This window comes from Sylvia atricapilla, chromosome 25 (assembly GCF_009819655.1).
Source record: "Sylvia atricapilla isolate bSylAtr1 chromosome 25, bSylAtr1.pri, whole genome shotgun sequence".
In the NCBI taxonomy this organism is placed as follows: domain Eukaryota; kingdom Metazoa; phylum Chordata; class Aves; order Passeriformes; family Sylviidae; genus Sylvia; species Sylvia atricapilla.
In genome coordinates this window covers 1,067,875-1,089,962 of record NC_089164.1, presented here as the reverse complement: position 1 = coordinate 1,089,962, position 22,088 = coordinate 1,067,875, and the positions used below count along the sequence as shown (strand labels likewise).

The window sequence follows — 22,088 nt, the reverse complement described above, 5'->3', positions numbered from 1 at the left end:
ATATTCTATATTCTCAGTTATTGCTGAGAGATGAGTCCTCGGTGTCCATTTTCACTCACTGCAGGAGGAGGGCAATGCCCAGAGCACAGGGAGATAAAACTTTCCTTCCCAAACCTGCCAAGTGGTGACACACCTGGCTGGGACACGGCTCCTCGTTGCCCAGCAGTGCCCCACCCCAGCAGCCCCTGACCCCTGCTCTGAGGGCCAGCAGGGTTGGGGTTAGGGCGAGGATCTGTCACTCACCAGGGTCTTGTACTCGATCTGCTGCCGGATGAGTTTGTCCTCGCTCAGGGAGTACCGCGCCTCCCCCGTGATGGCATCGATGGGGCCCTTCTCCATCTGCTGCTTGATGGCACAGTAGAGCATGAACAGGGGCTCTCCAGCACATTCCTGCGGCGGGAGGGGCACAGCAGAGCTCAGCCAGGGGGAAGGAGCCTCTCCTCCAGCCCCCTTTGGCACAGGATTCCAGCCCCAGTCCCACTGACCCCATCCTCACACATGTGCAGCCCAGGGCTGGCCCCAAGCAGCTCCTGGAGAGCACAGCCAACCCCCCGAGCTCCACTGGCGGTGTTGCCTTTGGCAGGGTAAATCCCTCCTGAATCTACCTGGCTGCAAAAAAACCAAAAAAATGGAATTCGAGATCTCCATCTTACCGTTCACTCCCCTGGAGCAAATTCAGTGGGGTTTCCAAAGCCACAAATTAAGTTAAAAGCGATGGAAGTCGAAGGCGTGGAGATGTGAGAACTTCCTTTAAGTACCAAAGAGTTGGAAGAGAGCCTCCTTCAAATGGGAATTTCTCCGGGAGACCTGAGGCTTGGGGAAGGCTCTGAGCACGGAGCAGCAGCCCCAGAGCAAATTTCCACCTCTCCTTCCCTATTTCAGAGGCCGATGGCAGAGTGTCACCCGCAGAGTGACCCCGGGGGTGGCTGGAGGCTGGGACAGCAGAGACAGACCCCGCGGCACCTCCCCTTACCTTGAGGAACCTGTGGAGCAGGAAGGCAAACCAGTTCGTCAGCATCTTCTCGGCCACAGACTCGGTCCTGGCGGAGGCAGGAGGGCACAAACATCACACGGGGAACCCCCAAAGCCGCACCTGGCCCCGCGGGGCAGCGGGGTGACACCAGCGCTGTCCCTGTCACCGGCCGCCAGCCCGTCCCTGCCCTGCCGGGGCTGGTGACAGCGAGCCTGGTGACACTCAGCTCCTCGCACGTGGTGCAAATTACAGCCTGGCTCAGTAAATCACTGGGATTTACTGCGGTTCCCGGCAATCAGAGACAGCCGAGTGACAATGGCAGCGAAATTGCAGCTTTCTCCCCGGTCCCACCCAGTGTCCTCTCCCCGCATTGTGCCCGAGATTATCTCTAATTTAAATACAATGGCTCCTAATGATAGTTTTTAACTCTGCCCCTGCAGGACCCCGAGGCTTTCCTTAAAGCTCCACAGCCCCTTTTCCAGGGAAGAGCTGCTGTGCTGCAGCCTGGCCACCTGTGACCCTGTCCCTGGCCACCTGTGACCCTGTCCCTGTCACCTGTGACCCTGTCCCTGGCCGCCTGTGACCATGGCTCAGCACCACCAGCCTTTCCCTCATCGACACCAGGATCTGGTCCAAATTCCAGCCAGCCGAGAGGGATCAATGCAGTTCCCTGCCTCCTTTCCTCTGGGGACTGATCCCTCTGCCCTCACCATGAACCAGGTCACGTCCTCCCCAGCCTGGAGGGGGTCACATCTCACTCCAGACCCATTTTCCCCATTTTTCCCTTTAAATTTCTTGCCGTGAATGCCCACAGCATTCCGAGTGCTTGGAATTACAAGCACACACCAGAGAAGCACAGGGCTTGATTCCAAAGCCGAGCAGATCAAGAATAAACAGGAGCCAGAGATTTCAGCAAACAAAAAGTGACACCAGTCGGCCAACAGACCTGGGGTCACATCATCCATCATCTCCTAGGATGGCAACATCTGCCAGGAATTCGTGAAAATGTCTGCAGATCCCTGAAGAATTTAAGCCTGAATTGATTAACTGCCTAAAAATTCATCCTACAAATTGACACGTACATCCTCCTCCTGTTTGAAATATTTCAGGCACCCAATTAAAAAGGAGAAGCACCAGCACCCTTCCAAAACAGCCCTAGAAAATGGAGAGGCAGTGACACAAGCCGCAGAAGGGGTGAAAAAACTCAGAAAATAATACATTCAGGACTTCACGGGGAATATTAATTTAATAAACTACTTTGTTAATAGAATATTAAATGAAGAATCAGCAAGTCCCCCAATTAGCTGCCTAACAGCTCATGGCCTGGCCTTCCTCCTACACTTGGAAGGCTCTGTTGAGCCCCAAAATCTGCTGAGCCCCAAAATCTGCTGATCCCCAAAATCTGCTGAGCCCCAAAATCGGCTGCCAGGTTTTTGAGCTGCCCCTGCCACCACTGCTCAATGCCATCATTGGCCTTTGGATGCTGCTAAAGATCTGCTCCAAAAATAAAAAATAAGCTCCTGGAGATTACCAGGGCAGAAGAGAATCCCTAGACTCAGAGCAAACCCTTCTCATGCTGACCACAGAAGGAGGGCACAGCACGATCCAGAGATGATTTTCCAAAAGAGCAGCCTTGCCTTCCTGAGGCACTGGCAAGAAAACAAACCTAAACAAAAAAAAAACTGAGCTGAGAGAACCTAAAAAATAAATATGTGTTTTATTAATTCTCCCTGCTCTATGTAGGTCTCCAAACTGCTGTTGCCAGCAACCAGAGCAGCTGTTTGATTTAATGTCAACTTTCTTGCTGTCTCCCGCGAGGGGCAGCCGTGGAAGAAAGAGTGAGGGGAAAGGGAGGAAGAAAGAGGGAAATAACTGAGTGTCAGTTATCAACTGCTGCCACCAGAGAGCTCAAAACATTTTTAAAAATAGTGTTTCACTTCATGGCTGATCACTCCTTATTAAGTCAGAGCAAGGAGCTCTAGGCTGGGCTGGAACAGCCAGGCACAGGGTTGGGACAGGTCTCCAGGCCAAGGTTTAACAGAACCCGGAGTATCAGGGCAAAGAATAAAGCTTTTAAATTAAAAGGAGAGCAGATTCAGACTGGATATAAAGCAGGATATTTTGTCAGGGTGGTGAAGCACTGGCCCAAATTGCCCAGGTTTGTGGTAGAGGCCCCATTCCTGGGAAGATCCAGGTTCCCTGTGCAATGGGTAAATCGTGGTGCAGGACAGACTGACCAAAGGACAGACTGACCAATGGACAGAGAGACTAATGGACAGACTGACCAAAGGACACACAGCCCAAAGGACAGACAGACCAATGGACAGACCGACCAATGGGCAGAATGACCAAAGGACAGACTGACCAAAGGACAGACTGACCAAAGGACACACAGCTCAAAGGACAGACAGCCCAGAGGACACACTGCCCAAAGGACAGACTGACCAAAGGACACACAGCCCACGGCCCTGGTTCCTTGCTGGCTGCGCAGAGAGGAGGGTGTACAGCCCTTATCACCATCCCTGTGTTTTTTGGAGCTCCAGGAAAAGTCATTATTGATGGCTGAGGCACAAGACGCCTTCCCAGCCACTCGTCAAACCACGGGGGAAATTAAGGCGGCTTCCTTTGCCGAGATGAGTTATTGCCTCCGCAAACACAGCCAGATTTAAAGCAATTTCCTGTCAAGTATATTCATTGTGGCTGCAGGGACCCCTGAAATTTTCCTGGAGCTGTGAAATGCTCCCCTCTCACCAGCCTGATGCCAGCAGAGCCCCAGCACGGCCGAGGGGCAGCACTGGCCAAGGCCAGGCTCTGCAGGACCCCCAAGGACGTGGGGGACAGGGGGAGCCTTTCCCTTGTGCCGGCTGATGTGCCCCACATTACAGATAGATATCTAGAGTAAGGCTAACCCCCGTCCTGGAGACAGGTGAGGAAATCTTTGAGAATCCTCCATGGAGAGCAGCAATTCCCTCCTAACACTGGCACCTGCCGAGTCCTCAGCTCACAGAACCTTGCTATGAATCAGCTTGGAAAACACCTCTGAGAGCACCGAGTCCAACCTGAGATCAATCCCCACCTCGTCATCCAGACCAGATCATCCAGACACTGCCCCACCTCCCTGGGCAGCCCCTCCCAGCCCTTCCCATGGAGAAATTCCTCCTGTGTCACCCCAAATCTGCCTGCTTTTCACTGTTTGCATTTTATTGTCACGCATCTTCAAGAAAACTACGTGTATTTTTAGAACTTATCTATTTGGTTTTCATATTTCTCCCCTAGGAGGAGAAAGGCGATTGATGGTGATGTTCACCAATGAGGTCACAGAGGTGACAACCTGTGTAGCCAATCTTTGGGCTTCTTGTAGAAATGTTTATAAGATGGAGTCAGAAAAATAAAGTTCAGAGCCTTTCCTGCTGACCTTTCTGCTGCCTGCCTCGTCCTTTCATGTCCCTAACAGTGACACTCCTGCAGGCCCCCCCAGCGTGACCTGGGACACACCCCCGGCCTCACCTGCGCAGGAGCAGCTTGGGGTGGTTCTTGTTCTCCAGGTTCTTCTCGATGAGGTCGGAGAGCAGCTGTTTGAGGACGTCGGTGGCGTACTCCAGCTTGCCCTGCAGCCCCGTCATGATCAGCGAGGCCACGTTGCCGCGGTCCCGCATGGAGAAGCTGCGCTGCAGCTCCAGCGTGCGGATGAAGGTCAGCAGGAACACCTTGTTGTTGATCAGCTGGGCAAAGAGCTTCAGGGCCTTCTCCACGCTCTGCTGCCCGTTCCCTTGGACCTGCAGGAGGAGAGCACGGTGCTCAGGCACGGCACAGGGGGGACAAGGGACGGGAGGGCAGCGCTGCACCACCCTGGGGTCACCCTGCCAGCACAGGGCCAACCACAGCAAGGGTTTGGGTGGGAAGGGACATTAAAAATCACCTCATCACACCCCCTGCCATGGGCAGGGACACCTGCCACTGTCCCAGGCTGCTCCAACCCCCATCCAGCCTGGCCTGGGATCCAGGGGCAGCCTCAGCTTCTCTGGGCAGCCTGTGCCAGGTCCTCCTCACCCTCACAGGGAATCATTTCTTCCCAATATCCCACCTAACTCTGCCCTCAGCCAGTCTGAATCCATTCTGCCCTGTCCTGTCCCTGCAGTTCCTCATGAACAGTCCAACTCCAGCTCTCTTGTCACCCTTTCAGACCCTGGAAGGTGCTGGGAGGTCTCCGCACAACTTTCTCTTCTCCAGACTGAACATTTCCAACTCTCCCAACCTGTTCCAGTCCCTTGAACAACTTCCTGACCTCCCCTGGACTTGCTCCAGCAGTTCCATGTCCTCCTCACTTTGGGGGCATCAGAAGTGTGCTCAGGATGGTTTAACCCTGGCTGCACCCACTCCTCAGGGTCCCAGCATCCCTGGCCGTGGTTCCTGGTCCATCCTGAGCAGAGCTCCCCAGCACAGCTCCCCCCACTCCTGGCTGGGAGCTGCACTCTGTGCACGCCATAAAGCAGCAGCTTTGAGCCTAACGGCCCCAGAAATGACACCCAGTTCTGCTTGTGCTGCACAAAACACTGACACTCTTGTAAGTAAATTAAATACTAATTTAAACTATTGCTTTATTATGGGCCAAGTGTAAAAAATTAATTGAGGCTTTCAGCCAGTTGCAGATTCAAGTAATTCATTACGAGTGAAAATGATGAACTGCACCAAGCAACTCTTTACCAAACATTTTGGAGAGTTATGTATTGGTTTTACTAACGTTTCATAATTAAGCAACTGTGTAATTGGCAACACATTTATCACTTCTGCAATTCTGTTTTTCATTAGTAGAAAAAAAAAAAAAGAAAAAAAGCATTCATATTTGTTTGTTGGAGCGTCAGCTTCTTTGGCAACTCCAGCAGCAAACATAATGCACGGAACTGGAAAATTCGGAGCAGGAATGGGCTGGGAGAGGCTGTTTCTGTTTGAGCAACACCACAGGCACTGCTTGGTGCTGGTGGCCGAGGAAAGGAACCCAAATTAACGCTTTAAATTCCTGCCTGGAAAAGGAATCCAGCCCTAGAGCAACCAGGACTCCTCCCTCCTACATCCAACCCGGGTCTGTGTGGAGGCAACAGGATTTCAGGATTGACTGGGGCAATCCCAGTCTCTGAAAAGCTCAGCCGAGCCTCTGGGCATCCCACGTCGAGGATGGCAGCCCCATCCCAGGCGTGAGATGATGTTCATGAAGCCCCATGCTGGTTTTGGCCCTCTCCCAGGTGAGCGGGACCCACCTGCCGGGTGCACGGATGGAGCCACGTGCGCTCCCGATCCCTCTGCATTCCCAGCGCAAGATTTTATATATTTTTTACGCGTCCTGGTGGGAAAAGCAAGGAGATGGGAGCGCTTGCTCCGAGGCTGGAATGGCTGGGCATCCTCCTTGCCCTCCTGTGGACACGGGAGGGAACAGCAGCAGGATGCTCCGGGCAGGAGGATGCTCCGGGCCCTCATCCATCCCCTGCCCCAACAGGTGACTCAGGAGGACTTCAAAGCACACCACAACTGCTCTGCCCTGCTCCGCCGCTGCCTTAGAGCGATATAAACCGCCCATAAAACAAAAATAAACCAACAGCAGGGAGGAGAAACAGAAAGGAATCCGAAAGGCGATGCGGGAGATCAAACTCCAAGCCCGGGGCTCAGCCTGCTGACCCCAGGGCATCCAAAAACGATTGGTGTGGAGCCACAAAGGTGCTGCAGGGCTTCCCTGAGGGCTGGGGGTCCCTGTTACCTCCAGCTCCCGCAGGACGGGATGGTCCTCGATGCCCGGGAAGAGCACCCGCATGGCGTAGGTGCGGTAGTCCAGGTACGGGATCCCCGAGCGGTCCAGGTCGCTGGTCAGCTCGTTGATGTCCGTCTGCAGCTCTGCAAAAGCTGTTTGGGGGAGAGAGAGGACAAAGCAGGGAGAGCTCAGCTCCGGGATGCTCTGGGGGAAGGTTTTGGGCAGGGCTGGCTGCCCCGTGGGCAGCTCAGGAGAGGATTCCGAGGAGCTCAGGCACCCTTGGAGGCTCCTGTCAGCAGCCCAGGGTGGGAGAGCGGGCGCTGCTCAAGGCAGGGACTGAGAACAAAGCTGCGGTGATTTGTATGCAGTTCACACCTGGGCACACACACCTACAGCACCTTTAAAGGCTGCGCAGAGAAACAAGGATGTGTTTTCATAACTCGCTGCCTCCCCTGTTTTCCTTTCTTCTTGTTTTCCTCCTCTATCAACAATTGCCAAGATAATCAAATCTGATGCAGATCAAATCTGAGCTGCTGCAGGGGTCAGGAAGGGATTTATTCTCCTCTCCTAACACGGTGTTATACAGCTGGATGTGTCTCCTCGTGTTCCCTCTCCGAAGTGTGACATGCTGGCTCAGGGAAGCCTCTGTACCCAGCTGGGCTGTGCCGAGCTCAATCTCTGGTTTCTCCTGAATATATCTCAATTTTTGCCCTGCGCTTTCAAGGCAACCCTTGAAAGGAGCTGAACAAATCCGATGCAACTCTCTCTCTCTCCACTATGAAATGTGCAGCCATTTATTTTACTTTGATTGATTAAGCCCCTTCCCAGGCGGGAGGATGTAGGAACCAACCCCAAAAATCCACCTTCACCACCAGGGTGAGGGCGCTCAGCCGCCTCCTTGCAAGGGACAGGATTTGTCCATGTGGGAACTCACAAGCAGCAGCTCTGGATCCTCCAAATAACACCCAGAATTTCACAGAGGCAAAGCCTCGAGGAGCTTCTGCCTCCCTCCCAACCCTCCTCCTCCTGCTCGGGGCTTAGGCTGGAGGAGGGACTGGCTCAGCTTTCCAACCCTCCTGCCTCTGGTTTGGGGTCCAGGCTGTGATCTGGGCTCTGAGCCCCCTCTGTCCTCACCCTGTGCCTTTGGGAAGCCCCTCACTCAAAAGCTGTGTGACAAGGGGACCCTGAGCGGGCACCAGTGCCATGGGAGCTGGGCACGGAGCCTCAGCAGGACCGAGCCCCAATCCCACTCTCTGCGCTTCAGAGCCGTGTCTGCTGCTCACACACTGCTGCTGGTGAGGGCAGGCGTGGGGACCCCACGGGAAACCCCCCAAACCCCACGGGAAACCCACAAAACCCCACGGGAGAACCACAAAACCCAAAGGAGCACCCACAAAACCCCAAGGAGCACACACAACACCCCAAGGAACATCCACAAAACACCAAGGAGCACCCACAAAACCCCACAGGAAAGCCAAAACCCCTAAGGAGCATCCACAAAACCCCAAAGGGCACTCGCAACCCCCCTGGGAAACCCACAACACCCCAAGGAGCACCCACAAACTCCACGGGAAATCCACAAAACACCAAGGAGCACCCACAAAACCCCAAGGAGCACCCACCCATCTCCCTGCTGCAAACCCCTGGGAGAACTGGGACCCCATCCTCGGAGCTGCAGCACCCAGAGAGCACCCAGCCCCGGGCAGCACTGACCCTCCTTGCACTCCAGGGCCACCCGGGACTCCAGATTGTCCATCTGCATCTGCAGCCTCTTGAGGGTGAGGTCGTTCTCCCGGGATTTGCGCTTGTAGGCGATGAGGACGATGATGACGATGATGAGGAGCAGGGAGCCGCCGGCGGCGATGCTGACGATGGCGGGCAGCGTCAGGAGGCTGTCGGACACGATGCTCACGGAGCCCGGGGAGAAGGCGACGCCCCCGACACGCACCTGGGCACGGGGACAGCGGTTATTGAAAACCTGAACAGATATGGTTTTAATAGGAGCTGTTTGTTGTTTATGTTGTATGTTAGAGATAGAATTTTAATATATATAAATATATATATTCATAAATACGTACATATATAATTAATATTAAAATATAGATTAATAAATATACAAATATACAAATAATATATATGCATATTTATATATAGATATTTAAATATAGATAAATATATAGTATATAATATTGATAATGCATATTAATATATCAACATATATAATATATATGCCATACATATAACATAACATAAATTATATAAACATGATATATAACATATAATATATTATATATATATGTAATATAATATATATTATATATATTATATATATCTAACATATATATTATATGTTAGATATAGATTTTAGATTTTTTACTGTCTACGTGGGCACATATTTTTGGGGTTGGCAAAGCTGCTTTTTTATGAGGCAGGAACACATTTTTTAGGACATTTAATTGGTTAAGTGTTTATTTTTACATTGTGCTTTTTTTTTTTATTTAGGGTTTAAGTTTTTTGCAGGTTTTTATAGGGATTTTTTTTTTTTAAGTAACTTTGATGAATTTTTGAGAGCTCTGAAGACCAAACTGCAGGTGGTTTGATAATATTACTCACAACTGGTTTGGCTGGTGGATCAGAATGGTTATACAGATACACTGCTGCACACCTGCAGGGCTCAGCACAGGTGAGCAGCACCTCGGGGTGCCAAAGCCCCATCCTCTGTGCAGACCCTGAGCCGCCCCTTCCAGGGACAGAAACCCCAAATGTGCCTCCAAGGCTGCCTGTGTGAGCACAGAGAGGCTTCAAGGATGACAAATGGGCCAACCCTTCGCTATCTGGGCTGCGCTCCTCTTATCTGATGGCTCCGTTTGACTTTTCATTTTATAAGCTTTCAGCTCCTTTCCACAAACCCGCGGGCGTTCACAAGGCCCTGATCATCATCACCATCGCTGGCAGGAGAGCAGGGTGGCCCAGAGAAGGGAGCAGAGAAGAGCCCCATGTGCAATCCGTGCAGCAAACAGGCCGCAGTGACACCAGGACAGGCTTCTCCTGGATGTGGCCCGGCCACAGATGTGAGCAGCTCTCGGCCAGGTCACGCTGTGAGAATGTGAATGTGTTTTGGATGCTGAACTTCAAGGGAAATAAATGACAATTACAATCTCATCTGGGCTCTGCTCAGGCCATTTGGCAGCTGGGGTTTGGTCTGTGAGAGGAGCAGAGGAAGCAGCAGTGCCCAGAGCACAGCGAGGCACTGACTGCTCTCCTGGATGAGGGTGTTGATCCAACCTCTCCAGAGCTCAGATGTTCCTGGCTCCTGCTTCGGGAAAAGGCAAAACCTTTCCGTGCACTTGGCAGGTCAGATCTGTCTCCGTGGGCTGATTAAATCCCTCCAGGAGGGAGAACACTGGGAATGGTCTCAACTTCATCCAGAGGAAGGATGGCACCCAGTGCCAAAGGCACTGCCAGGAAGATTTGTTCCTTCTAGAAAGCTCTGAGGGGCATTTCTCCTTCTAGAAAGGAGTGACTCACAGGGAAGGACAAAGCCTCTCCGTGCTCATCCACATCAATATTTTAAACTTCCAATTAGACACCCATAAAATCGAAAATCCTCCTGGGGATTGTGCATCCAAGCGAGTCAGGGAGCTGGAGAAGGAGGGGAAGGGCGGAGAGGGGAGGGGAAGGGGACAACGAGGGCACAGGTGACCCCTCACCATCACTTTGTGCTGCCCGCTGAGGGTGGGGGGCTCGCACAGCAGCTGCGTCTCGGACACGGTGACGGCGCAGGGCGTCTCCCCGATCAGCACCGTGTAGTTGAGCTTGGCTCCTCCCGGGGCGGGCGGGCACAGGTTCCTGCCCTGGGGACACGGGGACACAACACCGGTGAAGATGCAGCGCATTCCTCCAGCTCCCAGCTCGTGCTGGGCTGTGTTGTGGGGTTATCGGGGATAAACCTCTCTCCCTCCACCCCTCCCTTCCTCCCGCCGGGGTTTTGTGACCTCCCCACGGGCTGAGAGAGCCTCTCCTTATGATGCCTTAAGCTTTAGTTTTCATATTTGCACATTCTGTGGTGCCCAGGGGTGAGTTCTGAGCTCACAGTCAGTGTCACTCAGCTCTGCACTGAGTACGGGACACAAAACAAATCCTTCTCCTGCTGCACACCAAGGACAACTTTCAGCCCTAAAGCACAAACAAGGGTGGGCTGGAGGGAGGGACAAGAAGGATGGGACCTCACAGCCTGGAGCTGTAACTGGACAATTAAACCCCAATATGCAAATGGACCAAAACTTATAAAAATGTCAGATCTAGTGACCAGGCAGCCATTTTTTGTGACTATTCTTGGTCCACCCTGGGTGCAGCCCTGGCCAGGCCCTGTCCTGCCCAAGTAGATCCTGGAGACCTTTCAGTAAATCCCTACTTTATTCCCCAGCTCTGTCCATCTCTGTTCCAGCTCAGCCTTCCCATGGCGTCACTTACCTTCAGGATGATGGGCGAGCCCGGCTTCTGCTCCAGCACCCCGCTGGAGCTCAGCATTTCGAACGTGGGGTTGGGGTAGTAGATGAACTTGGTGTCGTTGTAGACCAGCAGGGACTGGACGTTGTTGAAGATGAAGCCGAACTCGTCCGGCCGCTCCACGGCGTCCAGCCCCGGCCGGTACTCGGGGCTCAGCGGCGGGGCCAGGCAGGCCAGGGCCGTGGCGTTCACCACCCTGCACACCTGGGGGAAGAGGGGCTGTCACAGACACGGCAGGGGACAAACGCTCTGCCCTGAGCTGGGCTGCGATGCTCCGATGGCTGAGGAGCACAGTGGGTTCATGCTCAGCTGGGAATGTTTAATCCAGGCTGGGTGCTCTGCGATATCAGAGGTCTTTTCCAACCTCACTGACTCCGTGCTTTGGGGTGGTTTGCTTCTCTTCCAGCCAGCACGAAGGCACTGGGGTAGAGATGGAGGGTGAGCCCAAAATGAGCCCTGTTTCGGTGGAGCTAAGGGCTCACACAGCAGCTCGTTCCTCTTTTAATTCATTTTTTCCCCATTTCTTTCCACTTTCCTCCTCTCTAGCTCTGAAGCAAACCCATAGGGAATACCTGATCCCTGCTGCAAAGGGGTGATTCGAGGCCATCCCCAAATGCCAGCCAGGGAAGGGGACGGATCGTGTGGCACTGGTGGGCAGGAGGGAACGTGAAGGTCATCTCCTGCTGGGCTGAGGACACCCACAGCTCCTCCAGCCCTCCAAGCAGGGAAATCACTGATTTATGGGGCTCTTGCCTTGTAAAGCAGCAAGAGCCCAACCATTTGGCCTCCCTCCATGAGAGAAAGATTTAATTTCGCTCAATTTTGTGTCTTCAGAATTATTTTTGTAGCACTATAACCACAAGTGCTAGCAACAAAATTAGATGTCTTTTTAAAAAGAGCTCAGATGAAAAAGGTCTTGAGGGGGAGAAAAGGAATAGGAAAAGACTGCTAAGTGATTTGCCCTTTCCAAGATAATACAGACTCAGTTTCAAAAATCACTGCATAGAAACAACATATTTCAGTTTTACTTGAGCAGAATAATTTCTGAAGTCCTGGAGGTACAACTCTGACCTGGAGCACACACAAGAACCTCGCTCAGCCCCCATTTTAAGCTAGGGGTTCATCTCAGCTTCTCACTCATGGACTGAAAGGATACAGACAGGGCAAGGAGGTAATTTCACATTTTTGTGCGCCACATTCCCTCTTCCCAGTGCTCCCAGTTTGGGGGAGTGCAGGAAATACCCCCAGAGCACCTTTTGCCGTGGCAAAGCTGCCCAGGCAGGCAGCCCTGGCAGCAGTACCCCGCCCAGGGGGCTGCAGGGTGATGCTCCCAGCCCCTACTCACGTTGACAAACTCCTTCCCGTTGTACTTGACGCGGATCCGGGGCTCCTGGATCACGTCCAGGTTGGTGCCAGTGACAGTCAGGGGCGTGTGTCCGCTGTGGGCAAGGCAGGAGAGGCCTGGTCAGTGGGGCTGGGCTGTGCACACAGCCTGGGCTCCAGAGACAAGGTGCCACTGGGGTTAGGCTGGAGAGGATGCGCACAGCCCGGGGTTTTTAGCACTGTCCCCGTGATGTGACAGCAGCAGCCACCCTGTTCCCCTCAGTGCATTCTGATTAACATCAGCTTTTTCCTTCCCTGCTGCCTGCTGGTTTTGTTGCATTCCAGGACCACAAGAAGGAGCCTTTCATGAGCAGTTGATGTGCCCTCCTGCAGCAGAGGGGCTGATCTGGCCTTTGGCTGTGCCCCCAAACTCTCAGTGCAGGGTCTGCTGTCACTGCCTGGCTGGACACAACAACTCTGCCGACCCCAGGCCTGAGCTGTGCTAAATGCAAACCCCAGAAATGCCCAGCGCTGACCCATTCAGGGATGTGCATTTGCCAACAGCCCCTTTTTCTGCCTGGGTGTGTCCTGAGGGGCCCCAGAGCAGGGCAGAGCCAAGGAGGTGCTGTTACCTGGCGATGCTCCACTCGGGCTCGATGTGCTGCACCTTGGGGTCATCGATGTACTCGAACAGCAAAGTCCTCTCCAGCTGAGCCCTGTCCACGCTGACAGAGACCTGAACAGCCCCCAGGCCGTGGGCTGAGGGCGCTGACACACAAACGATCTCATTCATGGATCGCCTGCACAGGAGGGAAACGGGGAGCGTTAATGGGGTGGTGCTGCAGGGGCAAGAATCAGCCTTTGCCCCATCCTGGGGCAGCTCAGGAAAGGGCTGAGCCATCGGCCAGCCCCACACCGGTACCCGGGCAGCTCCTGAGCAGGGTTTGGCGTGGAGGGAAGGGTAGGGAGCTCAGCACTGAGCCATGCCCACCATGAGAGCAGCTCAGCCTCCCTGAAGCCCCCTTTGTGCCAAGCTGCAGCTCCCGCAGCCCCCTGAACCCGCCGCCTTCTGCTGGGCGTGTGAAAACAGATGGCTGCCTTTTCAAACGGCATGCAGCAGCTCCGTGAAAAGCCAAATTCTTCCCCTCCGCAGCCCGGTGCACACACGAGGCTCTTGTCAGCGGCACAATGTGCAGCCCCTGCCTGGGAAGGGCCATGGCACCCTGCCTTGGGCTTTGTGTCCCCGGCAGAGCGGGGTGACCTCGGCTCAGTCCTGCCTGCCTGGACACAACAGGACCATCTGCTGCCACCCGAGCCCCAGAGAAGGTCGAGGCACTGTCAGAGCACAAAGGCGCCGGTGGGTGGAGGGATGGAGAAGGGGAATGAGATCTGAGCATCCAGAACCGAGCTGGGAGGAACCACTCGGCTCCTTGGATGTCCCTGGCAGGTCAGTGTTCCTGCACGGCCACTGTGGTTGTCCTTCCTGCCCAAACCTGCCTCTGGCTTGCTGGAAAGTCGGTTTTCTTTCTGTGGCTCCTTTAGTTTTGGGTTCTCCCAGGGGAGAGGGCAGGCAGGTCTGCAGCACCTCACTGCCAGTCTGGTACTGGAATCAAAACCTGGCCCTCCGGAGTGGGCGACCTTCACCATCCTCACCACCCTCAGCATCCTCAGGGGCTCGTGGAGGTGCCTGAGTGGCTGAGGCTGGAGTGCAGCTCCACTTCCAGCACAGCTCTGAGCCTGTGCCTGGCAGAGGGACGATCTGTGCTCCCTTTTGGGGGTCCTTACACACTCCCTGCCCTCTCTAAGGGGCCTGGGCATTTAGGAGGGCGTGGAACAGCAGGCACCACAATGTCCTCAGCTCACACCTTGGCACTCCCACCCCTGATGGGCGGGGGGACAGAAACCACCCCCTGAAACACCTCAAACCAATCGTTCTCGACCATTTCTGTTGATGCAATAACACGTGCACCCTGCTCCTCTCCCTTTGCCTATCCTCACTCGGTTTTATCACATCCCTCGGGTCACTTTAGCCACAAAGGTTTCCTTGTGTGAGGAGGGGGATTCTCCAGCCCCTGTGCTGAGTCTCAGAGGGATTATCTGCAGCCTGCTGTGATTCCTGCCCTGCTGCTGCCCACCCCAGACCCCACCGTGCCTCTGCCACGAGCCGGGAGTGACGCCGGGCTGCTGGCAGAGCAGCTCCCGGCTCCCTGTGATCAGCTAATTAGCTTTCTGTGCTATTATTATGTCGTCATGGTGAATCTACCCACTCCTCCGATCAGAGAGGGGAGAATGGGGGAAGCTGTAATTAGAGGGAATCTCATTAGGAGCCGCTTCATCTCGTCAGGCTCCCCCACGCCCTGGAGTACAATCGGAGCTCATTGCCCTGGAACAGGCCGAGGCAAACCAAGTGCACAGCGCGGCCCCACGTGAGCGATGGGGCTGCTCAGCCACTGCTGAAGTTTCTGCTCCCTGCTGTAATCACAACACCCAGGGAGCCCAGAGCTCCTCCAGGTTTTGCAGGTCAGCAGCTGCAGGTTGCCTGAACAGGAGCAGGTATTTTAGGGATGGTGTTCCAGGGCTGATCCTACACTCCTGCTGGTGGTAACTGCTCCCTGTGTCCATCTGAGGGAGAATTGGGCCTCTTTGTTTGGATGTGGCAGGAAATATTGATGGGTTGGTTACTCTGCTAAACGCCTGGGGAATTGAGCTGTGCTGGAAGGTGCTGGAATGCCCTGAGCACCATCCCAGGATGGATCTGGAACTAACACTGCTGCTAACCCAAAGTGCTCCCACAGCTCCCACATCCAACAGCCTCTGGGCCTTTTGGATGAGAAATTCACCTCCAGGGACCTTTGCTTTCCCAGAAACTCCCTCAGCTCCTCCTGGGCAGCCTGAGGGAGGCAGAATCCCTTTGGGTACCAGGTTGGCACCCAGGCTGTGCCCGCTGCCAGCAGGGTGGGCAGGGCTGTGTACTGCTGCACACAGATGTAAACCACACATCTCTTGTTTTAACTAAGCCCCAGGAAAACCCATTAAACCCTGCAAATGTCAACTCTGTGTTCACACTGCTCGGTAAAAAGCAAATTTGCCATCGAAATCCCATCAGAGATTGATGGCTGTGTGGTTCCTCAGCAGGAGGGCTGAGCAGACCCTTGCTCTGCCCTGAGGATCCCACACCGGTTTTTGGAGGTCGAGAACCTACAGCAGCGGCTGCAATAAAGGCAGTGCAGGTCTGTGAAAAGAGAAAGGAGATATTTCTCATAAATGTTCCATTTTCTTCAGAGCAGCCAGGCTGGGGGCAGGTACTGATGACCAATGTAAGCACATTTCCATCACAGTGGTTTTTCACTGTGATTTTCAGAGCAGTTACCACTGGAACAGCATTCAAATGAAATCATGAACAGCACTGACACCGACGAATCCCTCCCTTGCCATGCAAGCCTCCATCACAATAAAAGAGAAGAGATGGTTTCATGCAATAAAAGAGGGAATTGGAGCCTTAGGGGCTCCCAGATGGATTTTTGCAGGTTCAGCTCCAGCAGATCCATGCTGGGACGGGAGCAGGAGGTGCTGCAGGAGCCTGTGCTGGTCTCTTACTCGTGGAATTCGCAGGTCTGGTTTCCCAGGAGCACGGACACGCGGCTGCCAGCCCCGAGGTAGTGGCCAGAGATGGTCACCAAGGTCCCTCCCGACTCGGGGCCACGGCTGGGGCTCAGGAAACTCACGGCTGGAGTCTGCAGGAGGGAAAGGATGAGCTCAGTGCTGCTGCAGCCAGGGAGCTGCTGTGGGTGTCTGTGACAGCAGAGGACACCCCTCAGTGTCCCAGGCCAGGCTGGAGTGACCTGGGAGAGTGGAAGGTGTCCTTGCCCCTGGCAGGGCTGGGAATGGCTCTTTGTGGGTGCCTCCCAACCCAACCCAATCTAGGACTCTATAATCGTTATTTTGGGGTGTGAAGCTGCGCCCAAACGCTGTGGGATCCCTGGTTTATTCACAGGGTGAGCTCTCCATCCTGCAAGCTGGGCTTGTGGACTGGGCCACCAAAAATCCTGGTGCAACACCGGGGGGAAAGCCCCAGAAAAAGAAAGAAAAAAACAAAACCAAAAAACAACCCCCAAAAAACCCCCAAAAGACAATTCCAGGATCGCCTTCTGGAGCCGAACCCCGTCCCCGTGCCAGGCTCAGCCCCGGGGACACGCGTGCTGCCCCCAGCAGGACACTCACCACGAACATGTACTGCTGCGCTGACTTGGCCGTGAACTCGGGCTTGCACTCTCCGATGCACAGGAGCACTGGGCCGGAGCTGATCCCTGGAAGCGCCTGCCCCATTTCACAGACGATCCTGGAAGCAGAAATGCCGCAGGGAAGCTTTGGCAGGAGGTGCCAGCAGTGCCCTGCACAGCTCCACTCTGCCTTTATTTCTCCTTTCTCTCCCCCTTTCCTGCCCCTCCTCTTTAACTTTGATATCTGCCTCTTTGGAAGAAGTTAATTACTGAGTCTATTTTTACCCCGTGTAGTAATTTAAAGGGGAAAAAAATCAAAATTAGACATAATTATTACAAGCTGTAAACTCCAGAGCAAAGCAGAGCACTAATGGCAATATATTAGCCAGTAGCAAAGTGAGTGCGAAGTCCTCAGAGTAACAGATGAGTTCATTAAGGGAACAGCTCACACTGCAGACTCCCAGTTAATCAAAAGTGGAGAAACCTGCTGGGGGATGATAGAGACAGCCCTGGAGAGCAGCTTCTGCGGGGGACGGGGCTGGCTGCCACAAACACACTCGTGGTGGTCACAGGAGCTCGTCCCCGTGCTCCTGGGGTGGTCCAGCTCTGCCCCGTGGGCACATCCTGAGGCTGGGAGAGCTTCGGGGCCAGGGAGAAACTGCTGGGGTTAAAAACTGATCGCTGTGGATAAAATAACCCCCAAATCCCAAGGCAAAGCTGCAGGACCAGGGAAAGATGCTGAGGTTAACCACAACTGATCAGTGTGGATAAAATAAGCCCCAAATCCCAGGGAAAAGCGGCTGGGGGTGGTTAACCACAACCGATCAGTGTGGATAAAATAACCTCCAAATCCCAGGGAAAAGCGGCTGGGGGTGGTTAACCACAACCGATCAGTGTGGATGAATAACCCCCAAATCCCCGGGCACGGGGGATGTGTGACACCAGCTGGGGATGGGATCAAGCGGATGCCAGTCATGCCAGCAGGTTCGGGGGAGGTTTTCAGAGGGGCATCAGCTGGCAGGGCTCTCCAGATGGACCTGGATGCTGCTCGCTCCCACAGCACGGCCGGGGAGATAAATTCAAGAGCATCCCCGCAGGCACTGCGAGGCTGAGGGTGGGAGGAACCGGCCCCAGCCTGGAAATCTGAGAGTGGGAATGACTCGCCTCAGGATTATTGGAGACCTGAGGCTGGGTAATTTGCCTCAGGGGTGAAAAGCCGAAGGTAGGAGTAACCTGCCTGAGGCAGGAGGTGCAGCTCCACCCGTGAGGAGATCCGTGGGGATCTGACCCGGGGAGTGGGACCAGAGAAGAGCCAAGAGCAGCCTCTGCCCGCTGAGGCTGAAGGAGAACCTCACTCCTCACTCCTCTGCCTATCACACACAAAGATATAAAAGGCTCCAATTTGGGGAGGCAGAGTTCAATTCACTGCAAATTAAAAAAATAAAATAAAATAAAATGGCGGAGATGGAAGCTAAAAAATAAAAAGAAGCAGGCTGGCTGTGCCCAGGTGATGCCAGGACGCCCCGTGAAATGCGCACAAGCCGCTGAAGAGCCGCTGCACATCAAAAGGGGCTGCCTGGGGAGACGCTGCCTTTGGAGAGCGCGGATTGAAGCGTCTCTGCTCTGAGCCTTCCTCGGCCACGTGCTCCTCGCTCTGCCTTTCCCCCAGACATTGCCTGCGCCTGGTGTTCCTTCACCTCTCCCTCCTCCCTCCTCCTCCTCCTCCTGCGGGCTCTGAGCTCGGGCCACGGCGAACAAACCCGGGGGAGTGATCCCTGGCACTCCAAGGGACAGGAGAAGGGAGGAAACACAAAATCCTCAACTCAGAGCAGCAGCCGCGGCACCGGCCGGGCACGGACGCGCGTGGGACAGGGCACAAGTGCCCGGGGACACCTGGGCAAAGCCAAAGGCCCAGCGGGTCCCTCGTTACAAAGCGCTGCATCCGGCAGAGCCGTAGGGTGCTGATTGCCGGGCTAAGTGGCCCTTTCACCAACATTAACCTAATTGCTGGCTGATAGATTGCGGGGCTGGAGCATATGGCACAGTCATTACAGCCTTGGAATTCAGTCTGCCCACAGAACCCTTAAGAGGGTCCTTTTATCTGTATTCATCTTTAAAAGGCAGCTCTCATGCTAACGCTCGCTGTTATCTGCCCAGGGTAAATGTTTTAATGATGTTAACAAACTTTGAAAGCTCGAGAGCCGTAATTAGAGTCATGATTATAAAATCAGGGTTTCATACCATCAAAGGGGGATAATTTCATAATCTCCCATCCTTTATTTGAAAAATAAAATATAACAAAGTGCTGCTCGGCAGAAGAGCCCCAACTGCTCGCAGGGACGGGGTATCGGTGCCATCCCTGCAGCATCCCTTGATCCCAAATCCCAGATTCCCTGGCACTCTGCTCCGCTCCAGAGGGGTCAGCAGCGCCCCTTCTGCCCTGGGGATGGGCAAACAAACACAAGGGATGGACAAACCCCAAGAGATGGTGCCGGTGACAGCTCCTGGCACTGCTGGGGCTGAGCGGGAGCCACCAAAGGCATTTTTCAGCAGAGGAAAACTCCTTTCAGCTGCTCCCCGAGCTGCGGGGACAGGTCTGTGCTGCCGGGCCCACCCGTGGGATTGTGGCCACCTCCACACTCACAGGACACCAGCCTGGTCCCCAGCAGGAGGTGACACAACCCAAGGGAGGACATCACCCATTTCTCCTGTCCACACAGCACGAAAGTCCCCAAACACTCTCTCATCACCCCAAACACCTTCTCATCACCCCAAACACTCTCCTATCATCCCAAACACCCTCCCAGCACCCCAAAGCCCCTCCCAGCACCCCGGCTCCCCCGGCACAGCCCCGCGGGGCAGGACAGCAGCGGGTGTCACTCCCTGTGAGGTTTATTCGCCCGTCCCCTGGTACGTCGCCTCATTTTCTAATTTCGGCCTGACATTTTTCTTAGTGAAACAAATGAATTGACTCCAGTGGAGGCCCCCACTCGGATTACGGGGCTGTCAGCGCCTCGCCCGCCTAACAAATGGCTGCGTGCAGCCGGCGGCGCCGGCGGAATTCCAAATGGGATGGGGAGCGCCGGGAGCTCGGCTGCAGCAGCAGCAGAGGTGCTGCTCATCAGCAAAGGTGCTTAGCCAATCAGGAACCCGCGGCGTGGAGGCAAACAGAACACTTTATGAAAGCTTAAAGGGCTGTTTTAACCCCTGCAGAGAGAGTCCAGCGTGCGGGAATGTGCAGGAATCCCATCCCATGCCCACCTCCAGCCCTTCCCGCAGGTGCCCGGGCTCTGGGGGAGTTTTGGCCACCTGGAGGTCAGGGAGAGGTGCCCAGCCCCGGTGGGGACAGGCGAGGGGACACTCACTGCTCGGCCACCACGTAGTGCTCGGGCAGGGGCGTGCACTGCACCCCGGCCACCTGCACGCCCTGCGCGATCTCCGAGAAGTCCAGGCCCAGGTTCACACCACGGATGGTCACCCTGGTCCCTCCTTCGGGGGGCCCCGACACCGTCAGGATCTGCAGGGAGACAGAAGAGGAGGGTGAGGTGACAGCCCTGCCACACCCATTCTCCATCCCTTTCCTGGTCTGGAAACTCTTCTGCCGGGAGTGTGGCACTGGCCAGGAGCCACGGCAGAACCGACACACAGGCTCTCAGGCTTGTTAGCGAGTGAGAGCCATCTTTACTCTTTGAAATCTTCTTTTATAGACAGTTCCAATGGAATAAAACTTCATTGAGCAGCAAACCAACACATCACCATCAATGGGACAGGCAGGAACAACACCCCTCAATCATTTCTTGCAAACAACAGAGACACAAACAACACCCACAAGGATTGTTTTCCTTTCTCCAAGGACTGTTTAAATTCCTCCTGATTTCTCAGGCCAGAGTGAGAAATCTGAGACTTAGTTTGACACAGACACTGAGCTGCTGCCTCCTCCTCCTCCTGCTGCCCAGGCAGCCAGGGCCAGCCCCTCAGGGCTCTTCTGGATGTCCTGGAGGAGCCCAAGGATGCTGAAATCCATCCGTGCCATGCTCCAAGAGAGGACTCCGAGGTCCCTGAGCTGGTGAAGAGGAGTGGGCAGAGCCATTCCCCAGAAATCCCTGCAGAAGGATGAAGCTGGCTCCCATCTTCCCCACCCAGAACAGGGTAAGTCACCTTCCAGAAGGAGCCTAGTGCCTGGGAGAACTTTACCTTCTGCCTTGGCCGTTCTCTGAATATTAATGTCACATTTTATTAGTGACTTGGCACCTCAAATGACTTAAAAATGTTAAAGGGTGAGGTGTGTGCTTTCAAGCTGCCTGTTTATAGCCTGCCTGAGCCATAATCATCCCTCCTTCCCCGGACTTGCATTAAGGACAATCTCCTCTTCAATTAGGAGTATAAATTTCAATAATGCATGGTCACAAAATTTGGACCCAGGACTCTCAGACACTCATCCTGAATCTGCCACTGCTCTGTTGTTGCTCTTGGGTGAGTTTCTAATCTTCCCCGTGCTGCGGCTGTTATTAATAAATAAACACAATCCATAATAATGCAATTTAATTAATTTAATGGATAAATCTTGTTTATGCTTCTTTGTTCCACCCTTGTCTTTGGCAAAAAAAAAATCCCTAAACTTGAGCTCTTCAGAACCTTTTCCTGGCTGTTCCCAGATGGATGGTTGGATTTTTCCACCTTCTCAGGAGTGAGGAAGGTGGCCAAACACCAGGACACTACACCCCAGTGACCTGCCCCACTGCAGCCCCCGTGGGACACCCCTGTCCCCACCACTTCTGTGGCTCCCAATTCCCCAAAGCATCTCCAGAAAGATCTTCAAGATGGAATCCCACTAACCCCACTAAACCAATGGCCACATCCACTTGGCTTTTTAGCACTGCCAGGGTGACTCCAGCCCTTCCCTGGGCTGCCTGTCCCATCTCCAGCCCTTCCCTGGGCTGCCTGTCCCATCTCCAGCCCTTCCCTGGACATTCTGTCCCGTTTTTGGTCACACAAGCTGAGGTTACTCCAACTCCATGCACCCGCCAGAGGCACCAAACCACCCCCTGCTTCCCCCACATCCTTTAATTCCCACCTCCCTCTCCCCTGCACCACCTGATGGAGGGTTTTAATTTATTCACCACGCAGTGCCTGTTGTGCTGCTGCTCCCTGTAACTCACACCACGGCCTGTCGTGTATCATTTAGCTCCGGGACGCTCGACGTGCCCATAAACCCTCTACAAGCCCGAGCTGGGTTGTGTTACACCGAGTCCTGCAGGCCTGGTGCTGTTTACATCACTGCCTGGGAAATCACCTGAGCTCGCCTGACAGTTACAACTGTCCT

General features: G+C 54.2%; 1 protein-coding gene across 1 annotated transcript in view; it reads right to left on the bottom strand.

Moving 5' to 3' along the window:
* PLXNA2 (plexin A2) overlaps positions 1–22,088 on the bottom strand; it is a 125,551-nt gene that overhangs the window by 14,296 nt on the left and 89,167 nt on the right. The window contains exons 12-23 of the mRNA XM_066335774.1: positions 20,131–20,282; positions 16,767–16,884; positions 16,143–16,279; positions 13,178–13,345; positions 12,568–12,661; positions 11,187–11,426; positions 10,424–10,567; positions 8,427–8,661; positions 6,723–6,865; positions 4,481–4,749; positions 974–1,040; positions 244–390 (exon numbers count right to left, since the gene is read on the bottom strand). Coding sequence (XP_066191871.1) covers positions 244–390; positions 974–1,040; positions 4,481–4,749; positions 6,723–6,865; positions 8,427–8,661; positions 10,424–10,567; positions 11,187–11,426; positions 12,568–12,661; positions 13,178–13,345; positions 16,143–16,279; positions 16,767–16,884; positions 20,131–20,282 — 1,914 coding nt within the window. The remainder of the gene's footprint in view (positions 1–243; positions 391–973; positions 1,041–4,480; positions 4,750–6,722; positions 6,866–8,426; positions 8,662–10,423; positions 10,568–11,186; positions 11,427–12,567; positions 12,662–13,177; positions 13,346–16,142; positions 16,280–16,766; positions 16,885–20,130; positions 20,283–22,088) is intronic.